Source organism: Paramisgurnus dabryanus, chromosome 18, assembly GCF_030506205.2.
Source record: "Paramisgurnus dabryanus chromosome 18, PD_genome_1.1, whole genome shotgun sequence".
Lineage (NCBI taxonomy): Eukaryota > Metazoa > Chordata > Actinopteri > Cypriniformes > Cobitidae > Paramisgurnus > Paramisgurnus dabryanus.
Genome location: NC_133354.1, coordinates 24,633,037 through 24,656,329, shown reverse-complemented (window position 1 = coordinate 24,656,329; position 23,293 = coordinate 24,633,037). Strand labels below are relative to the sequence as shown.

The following is a 23,293-nucleotide window of genomic DNA, read 5'->3' as shown; positions in this document are numbered from 1 at the left end:
AGTGTCAAATCGCTTCGCAACCAGGCTGGAGCTGGAGGCAGTGCATTTTTGTGTTCAGCATCATGACACGCACCGCTGCGCACACGTAACATCAAAATACCGCGGGAACGATTCGAAAGTTGTGCTTCAGAATCAATCTCGCGATACTTTGATGTCAAACGCCAATTTGTCTGCGCAGCGACGCATGAAAGCATTTTTGTGTGTGTTCTTAAGTACAGTCAAAACACACCGACAGAGGATAAAAGCTTGACGCTTTGCATAACAGTTAACGGCCGAATTTTCAGGTCATACCGCTGGGCCGATTATTTACGTGACAAAATCATAATACAAAAATTGACTAGCCACTAACAGAAATGTGGTTATTTTACAAATTGTATACCAGATAAGCACAAATACTACTATTTTATGTCAGTTGATCTGTTTTACGTTTGAGATCGTGATCAGCCATTGGTCGAATCACATGTCGCTCATTACAACAGCGTTTTACCAGCAGCTAAACATGTTTTAAAATCACAAATAAGGCAATAAAGGGTGTAAATAAACAACATAATGTGTACTATTTATAATGTGTACATATTTGTCAAAATTAATATGTAACATTTCCTTAAACAAATCGCCTATATTATAGCCATGTTAATAAGGGCACTGCCTGGTGCACAAATCTACTATAAAATAAAATTACCAAAGAATTTGAAATTTTATTTACTTGTGTTTTTATGTCGATTGTGTCTTTTTTTTAGACACAATTTTGTTAATATAATGTTGTTTAGATAAAAAAAAAGAAGCAAAGTGTCTATTTCTTACCTGGTAATAAAAATCGCCGTTTCTCATCCACAGAGATTTTTGACAAGGATTTGCGTATCATCTATCATAGCACCTTGACTTCTTTGAGGTCGATCTCTGTGGCATAATTTTGGCTTTGTATCAAAAAACTCATCCCAGTAGCACTGTAGCTCTAAAGTATGAAAGCTAGTCGAACTCCTAGAAATATTTTCGTCAGCCTGACGGGATGAATGGTAGAGGTTTCCACATCAAACAGAGAGGCGGCGTCAGGTGTTTGCGGACAGCGAGGGAGAGGAGCGCACCTGCGCTGACGCGTCATTAGCACGACTGTGATAGCACTAAATCCTGGAAGCCGGAAAACACACCATTCATAAGGAGAAACTGAATGACACACACATACCCGCATACCATACATACATGAACTCATGAACAAAGCATAAACTTATATATGAAGGCCTACAAAAAAATAAAAATAGGAAAAGATTAAATTTGAATTAGAGGATACAGTCTCTTGCTGTCACGACGAGAAAAAAAAAACATATTTTTTCTTTTGAAATAATTTAGCTAAGAATTTAGAATTTTAGCTTATTTTTACTGGCTATCCTTGTCTGTCTTGTATTGTTTCGTTTTAAATTCTCTTGGTGCCCCCTAGTGGTTGAGAAGTTAGAATTTTAGAAGCCTGTTGGTAGAGGTCGTAACAAAATCTGGTTCCTTGAAGCATCTTTTTCCATTGATGGCCTTTCAAATCAAAATATATATTAGGAGTAACAGTGGACAATTGTAAGAGGACACAATTATAACACACTCGATTCGTCCAATCAGAAACAAGCTAGAGTGATGATACGTATGCCTTGAAGAGCCTGATCATCATTTTACCTCAGCAGAAGTTTTCAACAAAATACTGATTTTGAGGTATGAAAGTCAAGCATACAAATACTTTTTAAGCATTTACAATACTACTAGCTTTGGAGGCTTTCTCACAGCAGGAAATTGACATTTACTCTACACTTTCACTGTTAGTTACAAAACACAAGCTTACAAAACAGTTACAAAACACAAACTGAACTTGAAAAATAAAGCTAACTATTTAAACATCTAAAAGCATCATTTAACTGATTTAATGGTTAACCGATAGTGTGTGGCAAAGTTTTATTTGGACTGGCATACGTCTGTCAACCAGCAGAGGAAGCAGTTGTCTAGGTTTTGACATTAAAGCATAAATGCAAGACAAGATGGCCTTTGTAGTCTGACACTACACTTCTGTCTAGAATACTAAAACAGATAATACAGTAAATCCAGATATACTTAAATGTTTATAAATGTTGTGCAAATTTTGTCAGTGCATTGTGTTTTATGGTTAACATTTTTCCCAGGGAATACAATTTGGGAAAGGGCCACAACCCATCACCCTTATGCTTCATTTCTTTGCCGAACACTCTTAAAAATGCTGGGTTATTTTTAACCAACCCTTGGGTCAAAATGGAACGAACCCAGCCCAGGTTGAATTTTAAAGTACTGTATACTGTGTTGTTTCAACCCAGAATGATTTGTTGTTTAAGCGAAATATAAACATTTTCTGGGTTAATTTAACCTAGCGATTGGGTTTTCCCCCATTTGACCCAGTGCTGGGTTAAAAATAACCCAGCAATTCTTTAGATTGCACCGGCTAAAAACCAATTGGTTGTCACATTGTGTCAGAGTGTCTTTGATGATTTATTTACTTCCTGTTACAATACATTCTAAAAGTAAAAAGTATACACATTTAAAGCCAAGACCCCAATTTTTAATTTCATGTAGGAATTACTGCTGAAAGATTTTTTGAAGATGAGCAATTCATGCATGGGTAAAAATTGTGACAACCAACCCCGGTGTCCCATAACCAATATGGTAACAGATTGCCCCCATTTTCCAAGTACAATATATCTATTTACATCTCTGTGTATTTCAGTAGATGGCTGCATTACACAACAGTACCGCATCAACACCTAAATAGTTATTTGCATTATACTGTATATCTTACAGATTTGACATGAACTATTTTAACACAGGTTGTAATTTTTTCTTATCAATCACTGTGTTTTAAATAGTGCTCAGCGGTTTTCTCTCCTATCATATTCAGATAATAGAGAGACTAGAGACATAAATGACAGTGATCAATAACAGAGACTTAACAGACTTTCCATCGCAGACTTCCATGAAAGCTAAAAATACACAAAATACACGTGCTATCCTTTCAAGTGTGTGTGCGTGTGTTGTGTACTTTTTTGAACCCATCCTTGATACACTAAACCCATCCTTAAAAAAAGAGACATTACTAATTGTACAGCCTGTTTATTGACTTTCAGAATTATGATACAAATATGAATAATATCAGTTTTATCATTGAACTAACTCAAATATAGAAACTTAAATAAGTTTCTCATCTTTTCTCTGACAGGTCCTTCTCCTTACATCCTAGCCAATATGTGGCAATGGATCTTGGGTAAGGAGGGGTCACACGATCAATCCGCTTGGTCTGCAGGTCCACTCTGTAATATTTATCTAGAAGACAAATAACGCAGATATAATGTAATGTATCTTTACATGATCCTTGCCATCAGTTAAAATAAAAAATGTTAAATTAACATTACATAAAAATCTATAAAAAGTACAAATAAATGTTACTTAGGATATTGCTTCTTATACCTTTCTGAAAGAAATAAACATTCTGCACTGGCGTGGCTTTTTCTTTGGTAACATCCATATCTGAATAGTCATCTGTGTCATCATAGCTCATTTCAAAGAGAGATGGGCGTCTTCCACGACCCTTTCTCTGATGTTTACCATGCTTTTCTGCTCCAAAATACCTATAAAACCCATACACACAGGGTTATGTGTAATATATACATCTTATAAATGGCCTTTCAGGGGTCTTGCTCATCTATGTATATAATTGTGCTGTCAGACCTTTCCTCATAGTCCAAGCCAAAGTCTTCCCAAAACAGCGAGCGACTAACTCGAGATCCTCGACCCCTGCCCTTCTTTCTCCGGCCGCTACGGCCTCTGCTCGGACTGGTCGATGAGGGCGGTGAAGGCCCGGGACTCAAGTACAGTCTGCCTACCATTGCAGCATCCACAGGCGGTTTGATGCCGACCCAGTCTCTGGAGATGAGCCGTGGTCCTTTGTCATACCTTTGAACTAAAGCGAAAGAACTTAAGTGAATTATAATTGAAAAAACGACGAGTGTATGTATGAAGCAGGTCACAAAAAACAGATCAAAGGTCTGTTATGGACTGCAAGGGAAAACAATGCAACTATTAAAATTCGACTTATCATTTAAGCATGCATTGCAGTTTTTAATGAGGACAAAATGTTTCTTATAACTTTTTATTGGTGAGGTCAAAGGCTGTATTGCAATAAAACAGTGACTTATGTAATATAGTTAATATTAAGACATAACTTGGCTCGCTGTTGGATTTACAGTACTATATATTTTATATGTCACGTTGTGCTTATTGTTGGGTATATTGTTAAGACATTTTCTGCTTTGTGATGGCTCTCCGCTTGATAACATTCAGTTAATTTAATTGTAAAGTAAAAGTCACTGTATAATGATGTAGACAGAAACTTACTGCTTTGAAAGAGCGAGGACATAATGTTATCCAAGTCACAGTACAGACTTGTGTAATGCGTGAATACCACCGAGGGTGAGGACTTGGTCATTTGGACACATTCTTCATGGGACGGCTGGTGTTTGAACTCATACTGGTAATACTGATTCCCTGTGGGGGAATAAATCAATTGGGGTGGGGCTTTATAAATGCTTTCTTCTAACAGTCATTTATTTTAATACAGTTCACATCACTTTATTTTAATTTTACATACCTTTGAAGAAATAAACTTTTTCCTTCCCATGATGCCCTGGGGCAGGGATTGCAAATGCAGCATTGATGTCACCCGGAATGGACTCGAATCCCAGAGATATGTCTCTCGGGTAATCTTTATCCATGACATCGCCATCAAAACGCCAATACTTATTGCCCTGCCATTAAGCACATGCCAGTTTTTTATTTTTTGCTTTACATATTTTAGTTTGGTTCAAATGAGTTTACGCCATTAACATACCTTGAATAAGTAAGTCTTTCCCTGGCAGTTAATGCGAGTGAACGCAGCATCAATGGGACCTGGGATGCCCCACACATCTTGAATGAGTTTGGGATAGCCCGGCATTACAGATTTCTCATCCAACTCAAAGAAATATTCTCCTGAAACACAAATTTAAATGAAATGCTGGATTACTCTAACCAAGAGAAAAGCGCATTATTGTATTTAACATCCAAACTCACCCCTGAAAGCAAAGATAGAGCCATTCTTTAACTGCATGAAGGCGTCGAAGGGGCGGCCACTACAGGCTACGGCGTCTGGATCGGATGGAGGTGTGGCGCTGTGGTTTGCAGTTGTCAATGGGAGGATGGTGGTGGTTGTCAAGTCCGGTTCTGCTGTTGCGTTTGTTTCCGTAGGCAATTCCTCTTCAGGCTCCTCAAATGTGTCGCCACGAGCTGAGAAAGAGTTTAAAATATGTATGACATTCGCTTAATCTTTTATTAGGTTGTTAAATGTTCAGTTTAGTGCCATTGGAATGATTGTTTTCAAATTGGTTTCCTGAACGCTGGCCATCTGCCACTGATTGAGTCGGTTCAAACAAGAAGCAATGTTTTGATCAATACCAAAGATCATACACTTTTATGGAAAATCAGACAATAACTGACAAGCTTACACACAATCTTAGCATATAGCGATTGACAGTGCATAACGAGCTATACATTTACTTAGTATGTGTGGATTTCTGTAGGATTGAACCTGCTGCTAATGCAAGACTGCTGACTTGACAGTTTTCCAAAAGACAACCATTGACACCTTGCACAAGGAGAGCAAGACAAAAAGGTCATTGCAAAAGAGGCTGGCTGTTCACAGAGCTCTGTGTCCAAGCACAATAATAGAGAGGCGAAGGGAAGGAAAAGATGTGGTAGAAAAAAATGTGTTACAGTACTGATCAATCTACAGGTTATTTAGTGCTCTAACATCCTAAAGTTTGACTTCTCAGAGTTTTTCAGAATAACAGTAAATCAAGTTTATATGTCAGGAGTTCCTGTTCGTAATACTGTTGCATTATGTTAAAAATGTATATTATACTCATTTAATAAAATTTTCATAGCATTCATACTGTTGAAAAAAAAATATTATCAACAATTCAAGTGTGTACTGTCGAGTTTATATTTTTATGCAAAGATAAATGACAAAATATTTTTACAGTTTCATAATAACAAGGTCATAGTCCAGAATCTAAAAAATCTATCTTGTACTGTTGTATTACTTTCATCCACACTGATGGGGTCAATAGTAGCAATGTGCAACTTATGTTCAATGTGAAATTATACTAAAGTTGTTCTACATTTTTGTACACCTGGTATTGACAGACCACACACTGTAAAAGCAGCAGAAAGTTAAAACAACTTGGTTTTGCAAGTCAATTAAAAATCTACTATTTTAAATTTTGACTCGTGATAAGTTGACATAACTTATAAAAACAAGTTGAAATTGTTTAACTTAATTTTTTAAAATTAAAGTAACATACAAATATATATGATTTTTACAGTGCACTTGTGAGTTATTGACTACAGCAAAATATATATCTCTCTAAAACAATTTTTTTCATTAATTTTTTTCTGAAAATTTGTCCTTTCGCTCCTGCTGTCGCCTACTTAACAGGTCAAAAATACAGGAAAACATTTGTTACGATACCAGTTAACATGTCTTACCGTTAGAATTTTCATGAACCAACAATTAGTATTCTATATTGTAATAATGTTGTTTTAATGAAATATAAGATAATTTGGCTTGCCATATTATTGAAAACTCAAAGTTGTACTAAGTTCTTACTCTTTTTGCGACAGGTGCTGTCGAAATCCGTGCAACAGCTTCCATAGTACTTGCACATTTGATCACACTGACATTTCTTCAAAGGATCAAATCCATTTTTACAACGCCCCACGCATGATTCTGCACAAAATACAATAATTGTTTTAATAGCACAGTAAAAATAAGCTAGAAATACACACAAAATAGTATGATGGAATGGTATTACCCTCCGCAGCAAAAGAAGTGGCCAACACGACAACAAGAGACAATAAGATCACAAATTTCATTTTAATCTGCCAGCAGTGAGTAGCTGAACTCTTTTCTCTTAAAAACAGTGTGACTGAATGAAAGAGGACAGCTCATGAAGGCGATCGATTGTTCCAAAAGTCACCAACCCCCTTGTTTGTTCAGCTTTGACCCAAATGTCGTCCTCTTACCCGTAAATAAAACCACAGGGTTGATTCAAAGACATTTTTCCTAAGATTTAAACGAATCGGTCAGCACTGTCAGGAAAAAAATGGTCAGGTGGGACAATACCCTTTAAAAAGGTCCTATAGGTACCATTTAGGTATGTATACATTAGATACTAACATGTAATTTTGAGGTACTAATATGAACTAAAAGTGTACGTTTTGAAAGGCTCCTGCCCCACTGACATTGGACAATTTCTGGACCATTTTCTCTGACAGCGTATAATTTATAAAGATATTGCCAGTGGGTTTTTAAAATGTGTGACCTAAATAAAGTATTGAACTGTGAGCCACAGAGTCTCACATTAACTCCTCTGTTTGTTTATAAAATGCTTGATGTTTAGACTTTGACATTCAAATTGGATCCACAGTAAACACAAAAGAGATTAAGATTATTGCTATATTTAATTTACATTCACAGTATATGTAAGACATGAAAGCTCTATATGATTAAAAAATGATATATTCCAATCTGAGGATGATCTGGAGTGTTTCTACAAGGGCTATTAGCATAAACTTTAATGTAAATAAGTAAGTAATAAATAAATGTTGGTCTCTTTACATTTCTATGGCATGTGCTGACCAAGGTGCTGAAAAGCTTGGGTTTAGTTTAAAGGGGACATTTCACAAGACTTTTTAAAGTTAATCTCTGCACTAAATGGCTTGGATAGTGCAGATCAAGGGGTGGTATTATACTCTTCTGACAACACAAAGGGAGCCAAATTTCACCCAGATATATATTTCATAATATAGTTCACCCAGAAATAAAATTCTGTCATTGTCTCACCCTCTAGTTGTTACAAAGTTGTTATAAACAGAACGTTTTTTGCTAAACAGAAAGAAAGATATTTGTAATGAAGAAGGAAACAGGAGCAACATTGACTTTCATAGTAGGAAAGAAAAATACTATAGAAGTCAATGGTGCTCACATTGGTTACACAAAATATCTTTCTTGGTATTCAGCAGAACAAATAAATTTATACAGGCTTGTAACCACAAGAGGGTGAGGGTTTGACTCACACAGTCATATATGTGTGTGTGTGTGTGTGTGTGTGTGTGTGTGTGTGTGTGTGTGTGTGTGTGTGTGCGTGTGTGCGTGTGTGTGTGTGTGTGTGAGTCAAACCCACAGCCCTTTATGCTATAGGCCTATATATACACAGTACTGTGCAAAAGTCCATGCCAGAATTAGATTTGTTGTTTTTGCAATATTATAGTGATCAAAAATAATTGTTTATCAGTCTCTTTAATAAAATACATCCAGAAAATACAGGAAATGTGTGTGTAGTATTAAAAACTGTATAAAAGTCTTTTTACTTCATTCTGCTCAAAAACGCTCAAGATGTGTTTAGTGCCATTGCGAGGTCCCACTGAACACAGACGATGTCTAAAAAATACATTTAGTCCTGAAAATTTAATTTTTTTATTTTTTGTACATATTTCCTGCATTTTCTGTTTCTATTTTAATAAAATAGTATTTATTTTGTAGTATAGTAACATTTGTCCATGTGCTGTGTTTAGATAACCCTCATAATCTTTCCATTAAGCGGTGAGTTGATGTCCTTGATTCTCTGACTATTTTGTAGAATGACTGAACTTTGGCTTTTATTGAGGTCAAAATCCATAAATGGGTCATTCAGGAAAAGATAACAGACTGAATTCAAGAGCAAAGTTCATTATTAATTTACAGTATTAATGCATTTAATACATTTTAACATACCTGCTGCTTAAAAGAAGTGTAAGGTGGGTTAGCAAAGACTGGGCAGAAGTTTTTGACAAGAAAGTAACAAACTTTTCACCCATGCTATATAATCACTGGGTATTACATATTTGCGGCACAACTTTCATATTTTGATCCAAGAAAAAAAACAATATGTGTCCTTGAGAGTTATTTCCCAATCGATTGTGTTTGGACGACAGCCAAAAGCCATTAGGCAGTGTCGCAAGATAAAATTAGCCTTGGTGTCTGTTAGACTACTATGAAGATGTTACAATGCCCATAAAAGCTGTCTATGTCTATAATAATGCTGAATATACAATATCCATTAAACTATATAAAAGTTCAGTCTATTCATTCCGTCAATAAAATGCCATTGGAGTCAAACCAGACTTAGAAATATCATCCAAAACAGTAAGGCTTAAATAGGTTCTCTATTTATGTCGTTCTTTAAATAAGATTTATCCAGTGTTTAACAGAAACCCGTCCTCAACACTCCAAAGGTTGTGAAAGTGAGATTGTGCAACATACAAGGAAACTTTATCTCTAAGGAACAGACTCGGAAGATGAATAAAGCTTTGGAAAAAAAATTGAAAAAATATGTTGGACCTTTAGCACGCATCAGGCGGATACAGCTATAATAGGACCACAAGTCCGTTAAAAAAAATGTATCATGGCACTGAGATTTTAAAATGACACAGATAACTTCATATGCAGCCAAAACACAACATCACAATTTTCATACATACCTCTGTATTTATAGGAAGACTGTAGGGAAGATTTCTTCCTATATTAAATCTGATTTAATCTGAGTTCAAAGTCTTTTAGGATTAATAATTAATAAAAAAATTGTAAGTATAAGCAATGGTCTCTGTACTGTACTGTACTGTACTGATGACTATAAGGCGTTCACATGCTGATATTGTTGTTCTTGATCTTAATCATTGTTTTTATTTTCATGCTTGAATTGAGTGTCATAAAACATATTCACTTCCTTGTAATTGATTTTATGATTAGGCATTCACAAACCATAATCATTTTTGTCATATATTATGAACAAAAATATGTTTTTGAATTTGAATACCTAATGTATATAATTGTTTTGTTAATGCAAATAAAAACAAAATTTTGCTGAATACAATGAACACACGTTTTACCTTCACACGTGATCAGATGCATCTCACTTCAAATGTTTTGCCTGTGATTTCAACCATTTCCTTCTGTTTATCTGTAATTCTTACTCATTATCACATGTTTCCAAATAACAAGCAGTTTCGGTAACCTTGCATGAAAAGCGGTGATGTACAACATTCTCGGGATTCCTAATGTTTTGTTCTTTGCTGACACAGTATGATAAGTTGAAAAGTTTTTAAAACACCATCAGATTAAGTCTCAGAACAGATAACAAAAGTGTTAATCTTTTGACCACAGAGTAATTTACATTTTCAGTCCATCTTTATCCCTCCCCTTTCCATACCCCCGTTTACCCTCCCCTTGATCACAAAGTTAATGTTTAATTTTTCTGATGTGACGATGACTATAAACACATTGACCATACTCAGCCTCTTGCGCTCGGCTCCCATCATCAGCATTGCTTGCTCTTCCTTCACCACACGCCTGTCATCAGTAGTTCGGGAACAGAAGACATGGACATTAAGACGGTTTTCCGATGGCTGTGGGTTCACAGAAACTACCTGATCATCTTCATCACCCCCTTTCTGATTCTGCCTCTGCCTTTGGTCATCCCTACATCAGTAAGTGCTTCTGTGCACCTGTATTTTGATCTATAATGGCTTCTTTTTACTTACTCTATAAAATATGGTCGCACTTTAATTTAGGCTACAGCATGTACACTTTGTATACTCACTCACTCATTAAAATACTAAATAAAGTAAGATAACTATTTAATATTGAATTTGGGTAAGGTTAAAAAAAGGTAAATTAACATCAATAGTTACTTTAACATTTAAAGGGCACTGCCCAGGGGCCATTTTTGATTTTTTTCCTGACACTGTAGGTGAATATATAAAATAATAGGATGGTAAAATAAAGTGCTACCAAATTTATTTGTCAGGTAACCTAAAAATGTGATACTATTTTGGCATAATCAATTAGACTAAATAGACTATTAAAGTTACACTTTTCAGTCTACGTTTGTGTTTGTGCGTTTTTACTGAAATTGAAAACAAGAAATGAGCATAACTAAAATAACCCTGTGGTTTAGCTCAGATATCTGTTTATCCATCTTGGAGCTAAACTTTATTATAATACTGTAGATTTAAGATGTGAACAGCTGGATTTACACAGCTTGCAGAGGTCATCCAAAACAGCTGAGGTTACAAACAGAGAAAACAAAGCAATGTGCCACACGGTTTCTCCAAAAACTTTGTCCTCAAGGACCCCACTGAGGATCAAAGATTGATCGTACAACACTGTAATAAATGATTTGTTGACTTAAGAAGTAAGTTTCCTTGTTACCTCACAATTTTAAGTTGATTTGACTTAAAAATATCAGTTTATTAGTGACGCAAAAACATTATAAATATTATGTATATTGTATATATAATGTTAAATATTTTGAATTTGAATTTTAATGAAAGCAGGTAACTTACTATTTGATTTTACAGTGAATGCTTTATTTCACTGTAATAATTGCTGTTTGCCAGTAACTTCCTGTAGATTTATTTTTATCTAATTTATTGCAAACAGTTTGTTTAAAGAAAAATTAATATTAATATAAATTTATAAAAAACCAGCCTCATGCAAAGCAATCTGGGAATCAGAAATCCTACTTCAACCTTTTCCAATTTTTTTCTGATTTTGGTTCCCAGAAATGCTTTGCATAATGCTGTACTTTTTATAGTTTTTTTCCTGTAAAGATAAAGTCTTGTTAATGTGTAATATTCATTTATCTTTGAACAAGCTGTTGCCAGTAAATAACATACATTTAAATCTACAGTAAGTTACTGGCAAACAACTGCGAGTCACTGTCATTTCTATAGAAATGTAAAACAGGATTGAATTTGGCAGCAAATGGACAGCAGCTCCTAGGAATTATTTTGCCACAACTCTTTTAAACATCATTATTTATTTTTTATATTAAATGCCTTACACCATTTCAGGTTAATTTTCCGTACAATAAACTGATTACTGTATCGGAAAGTTTAAACATGTTTTAATGCCTTTCATCTAGTCATAAAACTCAATAGTGCCTTCATAAAAGTGAAATGCATTAAAAGATGTTTATGGTGGTTTATGATCAAGGGTAACAGTTATCAGTGTTCTGAGATTTAAAAGAGATACAGTATATATTGACCCCATGCATGCACAACATGTAATAGAGATATAAATAACCACACTGAATGCTTGAATCATGCTGTTTTCACTGTAAAAAAACATTACTTCAATTGGTAACACTTACGTGTAACTAAAGTGAAATTTAAAGTTAAGTAGTAAAACACTTCAAGTGTTAACAATTTAAGTAATTTTTTTAAGTTGATGCAACTTTTCCCTTTTTCAGTGTATGATTAATCATTTCTTCCTCATTGCTGATCTTGTTACATTCAAAATGTGCCTGTTGTGATCATTAGGAAGCGAGATGTGGTTATGCCATCATCCTCATGGCGCTGTACTGGTGTACAGAGTGTATCCCATTGGCCGTCACAGCCTTGCTGCCTGTTGTCCTGTTTCCTATGATGGGCATCATGGAATCTGACAAGGTATCAGACTGTTAATGTTCACATGCACTGTAAAAAAAAAATCTTTGCTGCCTTTTTTGTTAAATCAACTTAGATTTACAAGTCATGTCAACAGAGATGAGTTGACACAACTTATAAAATATAGCAACACAGTCTCACACCCATGGCGTCAATATTTGACGACACTTGACCATGCGTCAATATGTTGACGCGGAGGGTATACCTTTCGCGTCACTTTTTGACGAACTGGGGACTTCAATACTATTAGGTACGCGAAATTAAACAGTTGTCAACTGACATTGGGGTTAGGGATAGGTTTGGGTAGGGATGTCATTATGTAAATCTAACCCTAAACCGACGCGAAAATGGTAGAAAATGGTAAGAAAATAGGAAAGAGAATTTCGCGTACCTGATAGTATTAAAGTCCCCAGTTCGTCAAAAAGTGACGCGAAAGGTATACCCTCCGCGTCAACATATTGACGCATGGTCAAGTGTCGTCAAATATTGACGCCATGGGGTGAGACTATAGTTGAGAAAAGTCAACTTAATTTTATAAGTTATAGCAACTCACCTGTACTTATAACAACTCTGTATCTCTAGTCAAGATAAATAATGGTAAGTTGAAATGACTTGTAAATCTGAGTCGATTCAACAAAAATGTTTTAAGGCAGTAAAGTATTTTTTACAGTGTGTCTTGACAATGTTATACTTCAAAACATGTTTAAAAAAATATATAGCCTATTGCCTTAGTTTGTTTTATATCAAAGCATGACTGAAATGATCATGGTCACGTGGAGTAGACTGAAAAACATTTAGGACTTTATCACATGCCTCGTCAGTATTATTGACATCATCATGAGATCTACAGTATCTGTACATATCTAATGATTCAAAGGACAAAACTTTAGAAGCTATAAACGCACTTTTATGAACCTCACATCAGATCTTAATCTTTTTTTACATTCTTTATCTTTTTCTCCACGTTGTAAAAAAACACACAAGCATTTTTGACAAATCAACATATATTTTTGTTACTTTAACTTTAAAAATGAAGTTAAACAAATTGAACTTGAAGTTATGTCAATTTTTCACAACCTATAGTAGGTTGAATAGACTTCCAAAATCAAGTTGTTTTAACTTCATGCTGCATTTTAACAAATAATGCGGTTTTAATGGGATTGTATGCTTGTCAAAAGTATAATGCACTGTAGTATGATTTAAATTAGTTGTTTATTAAACACGTTTCATTTTTAACATTTTGATTGGATGGGTGGATTGCTTGGTTGTATTATTATTTATAAATGTTACATTATATTGTGTAATTATATTATATATTTAATGGTTTTTTCAAATAATTATATTTTTAGTAGGGCTTGGCATAGATTAATCTCATACAAAATAAAAGTAATTTTAAGTTTGTGATGTGTGTAAATATTATGTATATATAAATACGCACACATTCATATATAAACATTTAAGAAATGTTTTATTTAAATATCGTTTTTTGTGTATATATAATTTAGAATATATCAAAATATAAATAAATATATATACACATGTAAATGTTTCTTAAATACATACATGAATGTGTGTGTATTTATATATACATAATAATTACACACAGCACATACTCATATATTATGCAAAAAATTACTTTTATTTTGTATGAGATTAATTTAGATTAATCTATGCCCAGCTCTAATTTTTAGCTATTTATATAATTTGTTACCTATTGTCATGGATTACAAGATGTTACAGGCCATAAGAGTATCATCAGTTTTTTTCATAGTGTTCACTATTGACTCATGCTCTCTATTTACTCAAGTTACTTTTATGCATTACAATATTAAGTTACTCCCAAAAATTAACTAATTGCGTTACTTAGTTACTCTTCATGGAAAGTAATGCTTACGTTACTTTTTAGTTACTTTTGCGTTACTTTTTCTTGGCTAAGGCTCGATCTCTTTTAGGTCATGCAAATGTTTTTATGACTGAAAAGTTTTGCAGAAATTGCATATTTCATCACAAAAATGTCGAGCTCTGGCCTGCCATCTCATTTTCTGACTCAAACTATTCCCACACGTACGCGTGTATGCATAGAGTGCATAATGTGACTATGTTTAGTTTAATTCATTTAATAATTTTTTTTATTGAATGAATTAAACTAAAAAAGTAACTTGCATTACTGTTTTCAAAAAGTAACTCAAATATTAATGTGTACATTTATAAAGTAATGCATTACTTTACTCGTTCCTTCAGAAAAGTAATATTATTACGTAACGTTTATTGTTAAATAAAACCATTAGTAGTCACAATTAGCATATGTTTGTCTTTCAGGTGTGTATTGAGTATTTAAAAGACTCCAACATGCTTTTTATCGGGGGACTGTTGGTGGCTATTGCTGTTGAACACTGGAACCTCCACAAACGCATCGCCCTCCGGGTTCTCCTGATAGTTGGAGTTCGACCCTCTTTGTAAGACCACAGTCAGACAAAATGCCAAAAACTTGTGTTTTTAACTAATAAGCTTCTTCAACGATAACCCTCTGTCGTCTACAGGCTGATGTTGGGCTTCATGGTTGTGACCGCCTTCCTCTCCATGTGGATTAGCAACACGGCCACCACAGCCATGATGTTGCCCATTTCTCAAGCTGTACTCGAGCAGCTCAGCGCCACAGAAGCAGAAGCTGATGAGAAAGAAGGACAAGATAACCAGGCTTTCGAATTGGCTGAGGTCTCCGACACCAAACCTGCTTTGGAAAATACTACCGGGGACAGACTCAATAGTATGTCTGACATCTTGATATAACATATCGTTTGATAATACACAAGGGTTACTTCACCCAATAATGATAATCCTCTTGTATTGTTTTATACAGAATATGTATTAATTAAAATGTTTTCCATACAATGAAAATCAATAATGACTGAGGCTGGCCATCTTTACTACACTATCCAGTAAATGTTGGAGACAGACAACAGAATCATCATTTTGGGTGAATTGTCCTTTGTTGTTGGGTAAAGTTTTGACAAATGTGGATCTTTACAATTCATTTAAACCAGTGGTTGGCATTGTTCATATTTCATACAAAAGTTAAAACAGTTTTTATGGGCAACATCCAAGATATATGACACAATCCAACACGCTTTTAAATCTTGACAGACAGCTCAGATCCAGAAACGGGAATCATTTCAGCATCTGAAAGCAGGGCGATGGAACGCAAGGCTCGAAATCTTCATCTTTTTAAAGCGATGAATCTTTGCGTGTGTTACTCTGCCAGTATCGGAGGAACAGCGACTTTAACCGGCACAACACCAAATCTCATTCTGAAGGGCCAGATGGATAAGTAAGTACATCAAATCTCACACCACATCTGTGACAATAAATCAACATATAGTGAAATAAAGAAGCAAGCCATTTTAATAAGAATAATTTATATACATTTTCACACTGGAAAAAAGTTGGTTCAACTTGAAAAAGTAAGTTACCTGATTGTCATTTTGAGTTAATTGAACTTACAAATATTTTAATTTTTACACAACTTTTTTTGAGTAAACTAACATTTTTAAGTACAATCAACAAAAAATTTTAAGGAAACCAGTTAAATTACATTTTTACATTGAACCAACAAATCTTTATTTTTACTTTTCATCTGGATGATATAGGACCTGGCTACTGCTTTATCCAAAATAACAGCTATTACACCAAATAGTAATTTAATAATGGGTTGCCAGGTCTGCTAAAAAACAGCCCAATGACCCTAACCCAAATTCCAAAACACTAAATATGCCCTCCCATACCTAAAATACATCTTTTAAAGTCACTGTTATGCATTACACATAATATAATCTTTAAAAAATAAATAGTAATCACACTGTCTGTTTTAAAAAAAAACTTTCATCTTCAACCTGTGGAAAAAAACAACCCACGGCAACAGTTTAATATCAGCCTAATTCTGTAGGAAAACTGCAAACTTGGCAACCTCGATCCTGTTAAAATAGCTGTAATATCGAATCGATAGAATCATTCATAAAATGATTTTTTTTTATTAAAAAAAAACACCACATACAAGATTTAAATGATAAGATTCTCAGTGCTTTGGGCCAAAAAAAGAATCAAATAAAAAAATGTTATTGTATGTTTAAAAATGTATGTTAATCTGTAATACTGCGATTATCCACTAGCACTTACCCAATTTATAAAAAACTGAAGCAAAAAAATTATTTACTAATTTTAAACTGTGTGTGTTTTGAATTCTGAATCTGATCTCTAACAAATTTCCTTCACAAAAATGTAACTTTGATTTTTTTTTTTTTTTTTGAGTTTATAAGCAGGTAATTATAGATAGAATAAAAAGTGTTTTATTCCAGTTTTGTTTGTTTGTTCATTGTTTGTTTGAAAGCAGAGGGTATTTTCTTTCATTTGATATGTTTTATGTTTATTTATTTTTAGAATAATTTTTTCCTGGAAGGAATTTTGTGAAACTTGTTTGAAAACCACAAAAAATTCTGAGGGGCAACTTTTCCAAAAAAGGCTGGCAGGGAATGAATTAAAAAAGATTTGTTGGTTAGGGTTACTTAAAAAAGTAAGTTACCTGGTAGCCTTAAAATTTTGAGTTAATTCAACGGAAAAAAATATTAGTTACAAAATGTAAAAACTGTTATATCAACTAATATTGTTGAATTAACTCAAAATTTTAAGGCAACCAGGTAACTTTTTAACATTGCATCAACCCTAATTTTCTAAGATTCTTTTCTATTGCCTTATTACATTTTTATTAAAATAAATAATGTCTCTCGTTGCACTTTTTACAGGATTTATCCACAAAACGGTAATGTCATCAACTTTGCCAGCTGGTTCGGTTTTTCCTTTCCAAACATGGTGTTGACACTTCTGCTGTCCTGGCTTTGGCTTCAGTGCATGTACATGGGTTTGAAGTAAGTGTCTGTGAAGGCAATCTGTGCTATCAGATTGAAAATTTAGAATGCATTGTCCTAAAATGTAAAATGTGTCCTTAAAGAGACACTCCACTTTTTTGAAAATATGTTTATTTTCCAGCTCCCCTGGAGTTAAACATTTGATTTTTACTGTTTTGGAATCCATTCAGCTGATCTCCGGATCTGTCTGTACCACTTTTAGCATAGCTTAGCATAATTCATTGAATCCAATTAGACCATTAGCATCGTGCAAAAAATAACCAAAGAGTTTTGATATTTTTCCTATTTAAAATTTGACTCTTCTGTAGTTACATTGTGTACTAAGACAGAAAACTGAGAGTATAGTTTCTAACCATATCTGCCTAGAAAATCACAACTTTTAATTTTCTGTCAGTTTAAGTACACGATGTAACTACAGAAGAGTCAAGATTTAAATAGGAAAAATATCAAAACTCTTTAGTTATTTTGGAGTTCGACGCTAATGGTCTAATCAGATTCAATGGACTGTGCTAAGCTATGCTAAAAGTGCTACCACCAGACCCGGAGATCGGCTGAATGGATTCCAAAAAGGTAAGAATCAAATGTTTAACTCTAGGGGAGCTAGAAAATGAACATATTTTTTTTAAGTGCTGTGTCCCTTTAAATGTAAATTATATCTTTGAAAATAATACTAAATTTACAGTTTGCTGATTTCTTTTATTTCTTTAGTTTTAAAAAATCATTCGGCTGCGGACAGACAAACGATGGAGACTCACAAGCCTACAATGTGATGAAGAATGAATATAAGAAGTTGGGTCGCATGTCTTTTGCCGAGTCTGCGGTGCTCACCGTCTTTATATTACTGGTGGTATTGTGGTTTACAAGAGAACCAGGTTTCATGCCAGGCTGGGCTAGTGAGCTTTTCAACAAAGACGGAGAGTGAGTTCAAAAACATTTCACCCCAAAACTATTCTGCAATCATTTACAACAGTACTCACCTAATTACAAACATGATTTACTCTATGAAGAAGTTTGGCCAACCTGATCTTATTGGAAAACTATTTCAGTTTTATTTGAGTTGTATTTGGTGGTGACAAAAATTTTTTTCATTTTCTTATTTGTCTTTTCACAGTTATGTCACGGATGGCACTGTAGCCATTTTCATGTCAATGCTGTTCTTCATCATTCCATCACGAGTTGAGTGTTGCTCTTCACAGAAAAATTTGGATGATGATGAGTCTGAAAGAGTAGATCAGGATGGTAAGATCCTCCTCCAATAAGAGCATCCTAAATACAGTATTTGCTTCAGACAAAAAATATACTACAGCTGCTGGCTTATCTGTTTTACAAAGCAGGAGAAAAACAAAATACAAAGAACACACAGGAGAAGGCGACAACCAAGTGGATTGCTCCTCCGACTCTTTTGAACTGGCAAGTGGTGCATGAACGGATGCCCTGGAACATAGTTCTGCTGCTGGGAGGAGGATTCGCTTTGGCGAGTGCCAGTGAGGTAAAATATGCTTAAATAACACATAACGAGTATTTTGGGGCATTGAACATCACTCCATATTGTGCTCAGTCATGGTTTCTTAATTCGTGTGTTTGTGTGTGCACAGGAATCTGGATTGTCCAAGTGGTTGGGTGCAAGTTTGTCTCCTCTGCAGAGCATCCCACCCTTCGCCATCGCTCTGACAATCTGTCTGGTGGTGGGGGTGTTCACCGAATGCTCAAGCAACACAGCGACCACCACTCTCTTCCTCCCTATTCTTGCTTCCATGGTAAGTTTGCATGTAGAGCTTGAATCAGCCTATGTTTTTTTCCAAACAAAAGACAAAGTCATGGTATTAAATCATGTATCTGCTAACTTGTGAATGCTTAAAATGTCCTCAGGCCACAACAATCGAGCTCCATCCTCTATACGTCATGATACCGTGCACCCTTAAGGCGTCACTAGCGTTCATGCTTCCTGTTGCCACTCCACCCAACGCCATTGCTTTCTCCTACGGCAACCTCAAAGTTGCAGACATGGTATGGTTGGACATTTATCTACTGCGAGCTCAGTTAATAAAAAAACAACAAAAAGGTTTCAAAGAGTTTATTGTACATAACATATGACATTCACAGTGCAAACTCAATGCAAATGTTACCTTAAATCGATATCTCAGTATTTAGACACTTGAAGGAATAGTTCACCCAACAAGGAAAGTTCTGTCATTGTGTTGTTGTACACCTGTATGAGTTTCTTTATTCTGTTGAGCAGTACACATTGACTTGCCCATAGTATGAAAAACAAATACTATGGAAGTCAATAGGTACTGTCAAATGTGTGTAACTAATATAATTATAGTGTGACTATATTCTCTCCTCTTCTCTCCTTTCCTCTCTTCCCTCTGCCTTCTTTCCTTTTCTCTCTCTCTCCTCTCTTCTCTCCCCTCCTTTTCTCTTCTTCTCTTCTCTTCTCTTCTCTCTCTCCTCTTTTCTCTTCCCTCTCCCTCCTTTCCTCTCCTCTCCTCACTTCCCTCTCCTTTCACTACTCTCTCCCCTCTTCTCTCATTTCTTTGCTTCTTCTCTACTCTCCTTTCATCTCTTCCCTCTCTTATCACTCCTCTCTTCCCTCTTCTCCTCTCTCCTTTCACTCCTCTTTTTCTTCTTCTCTCTTTTTATCCCTCTTTTCTCTTCCCTCTCCCTCCTTTCCTCTCATCTCTTTCCTTTCCTATCACTCCTCTCTTCCCTGTTCTCTTTTCTCCTCTCCTCCTCTTCTCTCTTCCGTTTTCTCTCCCTGTCCTCTTTTCTCTTACTTCTCCCTCTCTTCCCTCTCCTATCACTCCTCTCTTCACTCTTCTCTCCTTTTCTCTCTTCCCTCCCCCTTATTTCCTCTTTTCTCTCTCTTCCCTCTTCTTCTCTATTCCCTCTCTTCTATCCCTCTCCTCTTTTCTCTTCCGTCCGTTCCTCTCATCTCCTCTCTTTACTCTCCTTTCACTCTTCTCTTCCCTCTTTTCTCCCATCCTCTTTTTTCTCTCCCTTTCCTCTTTTCTCTTCCGTCTCCCTCTTTTCCTCTCATCTCCTCTCTTCACTTCCCTCTTCTATCACTTCTCTTCCCTCCTCTTCTCTCCTTTCCTCTCTTCTTCCCTACTCTAATTTTCTCTCTTCCCTCTCCTATCACTCCACTCTTCCCTTTTCTCTCATTTCCTCTCTTCCCTCTCCTCTTCTACTCTCTTCCCTGTCCTCTCATTTCTTCCCTCTCATTTCTCTCTTCCCTCTCCTTTCACTCTTTCCTCTCCTCTCCTCTCCCCTCCTCTTCTCTCTTCCCTCTTTTTTATCCATCTCCCATTCTCTTCCCTCTCCCTCTTTTTCTCTCATCTCTTCCCTTTCCTATCACTCCTCTCTTCCCTGTTTTCTCTCCCTGTCCTCTTTTCTTTTACTTCTCCCTCTTTTCCTCTCTTCCCTCACTTCCCTCTCCTATCACTCCTCTCTTCACTTCGCTCATTTCCTCTCTTCTCCCCTATTCTCCTTTTCTCACTTCTCTCTCCCTTATTTCCTCTTTTCTCTCTTCCCCTTTCTTCTATCCCTCTCCTCTTTCTCTTCCCTCTCATCTTCTCTATTCCCTTTTTTCTCTCCCTCTCCTCTTTTTCTTCCTTCTCCCTCTTTTCCTCTCATCTCTTTCCTCTTCTCTTCTTCTCTCTTCCCTTTTTGCTCTCCTTCTCTTATTTTCTCTTCCTTCTCCCTCTTTTCCTCTCATCTCCTCTCTTCCCTCTCCTCTCTTCACTTCCGTCTTCTATCCCCTTCCCTCCTCTTCTCTCCGTTCCTATCTTCTCCCCTACTCTCCTTTTCTCTCTTCCCTCTCCTATAACTCCTCATTTCCCTCTTCACTCCTTTCCTCTCTTCTCCCCTACTCTCCTTCTCTCTCTTTCTTCCCTCTCATTTCTCTCTTCTCTTCGCTCTTCTCCATTCTCCTGTTCTCTCCTCTCCTCCTTCTCCTTTCACTCTTCTCTTCTTTTCTCTTTCTGCTCTTCTCCTACCTCTCCTCTTTTTTCTTCCCTCTCCCTTTTCTTCTGGGTGCACTGTGCCTTTAAGCGCGATGTAAATGTCACTGTACATTCAAAATATCCCTGTGTGCCTGAATACATTTTGTTGTGTTTTCTCTGAAGGCAAAAGCAGGATTAATGCTCAACCTCATTGGCATTCTGTGCATCAGCCTCAGCATTAACACTTGGGGATCAGCCATGTTTCAGCTCAACACTTTTCCCTCATGGGCCAACAGCACAAGCAACAACAACACACATGGAACACCATGATCGACGTCCCATTAAATCCTTTGGTTTAGAGAAAGTACTGAAGGGCAAAAAGCATCATAGTATGCAGAATCCCACCTTTATCAATGACCTCTGGTGCTAGAGCTCAATTTTCTCTCAAACATCTACTTTTCACTGTATTACGTCAAGCACTCATGACCAAATGGTTTTGAATTTTGCATCTCAGTATTTAAAAATTCACTCTCAATGATCAGAAAGACAAGCCAAGCCAAGCCAAGCAGGTCTTTGTAAATGTGAGTTGGCCCCATCTAGTGGTTTTGCTGCCCCATTGTGGTGGAAGATGATCTTCATCAGAAAAGGTTCATACAGAGCTCTGCTGGACATAATGGGTTTGGGGTTTCATGAGCTCGTCTGTTCTTCCATTTGTGCTGGTTCACGAAAATTTAATTTATAGGGTCTCGTTCAGACCTTTTATATTTCTGATCCCTTTTTGGATCACTGAGCCTGTGTTTACTTTTTTAAAACACATTTGAATAAACATATACTCCAAACTAAACTTGCTAAATAATTGTTTTATTTTTAAATTAGCCCTATTTATAATAGTATATGGCATGTGTTCAGAATTTGTCTCTTTTATGAATTAAAACAAATTGTATAGATACATGTGACAACATTTACTGTACATCAAATGCGTAAAATAAATATATTCTTACTTGAGAGTTACAATGTAAAAAGAGAAAGTTTGAATAACTTGAAATATTTTAAGCTTATTTAAGTATAGAGCTTATTTAAGTGTTACCAATTGAAATAAATTATAAAAAAATGTTTTTTCACCTTACATTAATACAACTTTACAGTATATAAAATGCTCATTTATTTTAAGAGTCTGCAAATACTTTTTAGCTGCCTTAATTTTAATCATATTGGCTTTACAAGTAATTTCAATTTACCATTTAAAATTTGACCTACACTTGAATTTATCAAATTTACTTAAAGTTCATCAAAAAAAGAAAATTTCTGTCATCATTTACTCACTCTCATGTTGTTACAAACCTGAATATTTATTTGTTCTGATGACCAAAAAACAAAATATTTTATGGAATGTTTGTAACTAATCAGAGGCCCCATTGACTTCCATAATAAATAAAAGAATACTATGGAAGTGAATGGGGCTCATGATTGCTTTGGTTACAAACATTACTCAAAATATCTTCCTTTGAGTTTATCAAAACAAAGACATTTATACGTGTTTATAACAACATGAGAGTGACTAAATGATGAATTTTCATATTTGGAAATTGGGATTGTAAAAATAACTTGTTGCACATACATTTTTAAGTTTAATCAACTTGATATTGTAATTAATTTCAACTTTCTTGAATAGTGACGAGTTGCTATAAATTATATAAAAAAACTTAAGGTTAATTCAACTTAATTTTTATAATTTATAACAACTCCTCCTTGCTTGTCAAAAAAGTTAAAATTAATTGTAAATTCAAGTTGATTAGACTTAAAAGTTTACAAGGTTTTTTTACAGTGCATCTCTTTAACCATTTTCAA

General features: G+C 35.3%; 2 protein-coding genes across 3 annotated transcripts; one reads left to right on the top strand and one right to left on the bottom strand.

Annotated features, from left to right (window-relative positions):
* Window positions 1-3,098: 3,098 nt before the first annotated feature.
* Window positions 3,099-7,066, bottom strand: vtnb (vitronectin b). Its single transcript, XM_065287439.2, has 9 exons — window positions 6,909-7,066; window positions 6,704-6,823; window positions 5,110-5,322; window positions 4,889-5,028; window positions 4,649-4,805; window positions 4,396-4,545; window positions 3,730-3,961; window positions 3,469-3,629; window positions 3,099-3,324 (listed from the first exon to the last, which is right to left on the bottom strand). The coding sequence occupies exons 1-9, from the start codon at window positions 6,967-6,969 to the stop codon at window positions 3,203-3,205; spliced, it is 1,356 nt and encodes a 451-aa protein (XP_065143511.1). The 5' UTR covers window positions 6,970-7,066; the 3' UTR covers window positions 3,099-3,202.
* Window positions 7,067-10,267: 3,201 nt separating this feature from the next.
* Window positions 10,268-22,565, top strand: slc13a2 (solute carrier family 13 member 2). 2 transcript variants are annotated; one of them, XM_065287437.2, is made up of 12 exons: window positions 10,268-10,620; window positions 12,457-12,585; window positions 14,902-15,038; window positions 15,123-15,349; window positions 15,727-15,910; window positions 17,379-17,501; window positions 18,210-18,419; window positions 18,613-18,740; window positions 18,833-18,990; window positions 19,097-19,258; window positions 19,371-19,508; window positions 21,629-22,565. In XM_065287437.2, exons 1-12 carry the CDS (start codon window positions 10,513-10,515, stop codon window positions 21,773-21,775), a joined length of 1,851 nt encoding a protein of 616 aa, XP_065143509.1. In that variant the 5' UTR covers window positions 10,268-10,512; the 3' UTR covers window positions 21,776-22,565. The 2 variants fall into 2 exon arrangements, with proteins under 2 accessions (XP_065143509.1, XP_065143510.1); XM_065287438.2 differs by having other exon boundaries at window positions 10,275-10,620; window positions 18,836-18,990.
* The last annotated feature ends 728 nt before the right edge of the window (window positions 22,566-23,293 follow it).

Bases quoted from the DNA above. Each gene is read 5' to 3' on its own strand.
- vtnb (XM_065287439.2), bottom strand. From the start codon at position 6,969: ATGAAATTTGTGATCTTATTGTCTCTTGTTGTCGTGTTGGCCACTTCT. The intron at 6,824-6,908 runs GTAATACCATTC...TATTTTGTGCAG, and splicing joins CACTTCTTTTGCTGCGGAGG to AATCATGCGTGGGGCGTTGT. The intron at 5,029-5,109 runs GTGAGTTTGGAT...TTTGTGTTTCAG, and splicing joins CTCTATCTTTGCTTTCAGGG to GAGAATATTTCTTTGAGTTG.
- slc13a2 (XM_065287437.2), top strand. From the start codon at position 10,513: ATGGACATTAAGACGGTTTTCCGATGGCTGTGGGTTCACAGAAACTAC. The intron at 19,259-19,370 runs GTAAGTTTGCAT...AAATGTCCTCAG, and splicing joins TCCCTATTCTTGCTTCCATG to GCCACAACAATCGAGCTCCA. The intron at 19,509-21,628 runs GTATGGTTGGAC...TTTTCTCTGAAG, and splicing joins ACCTCAAAGTTGCAGACATG to GCAAAAGCAGGATTAATGCT.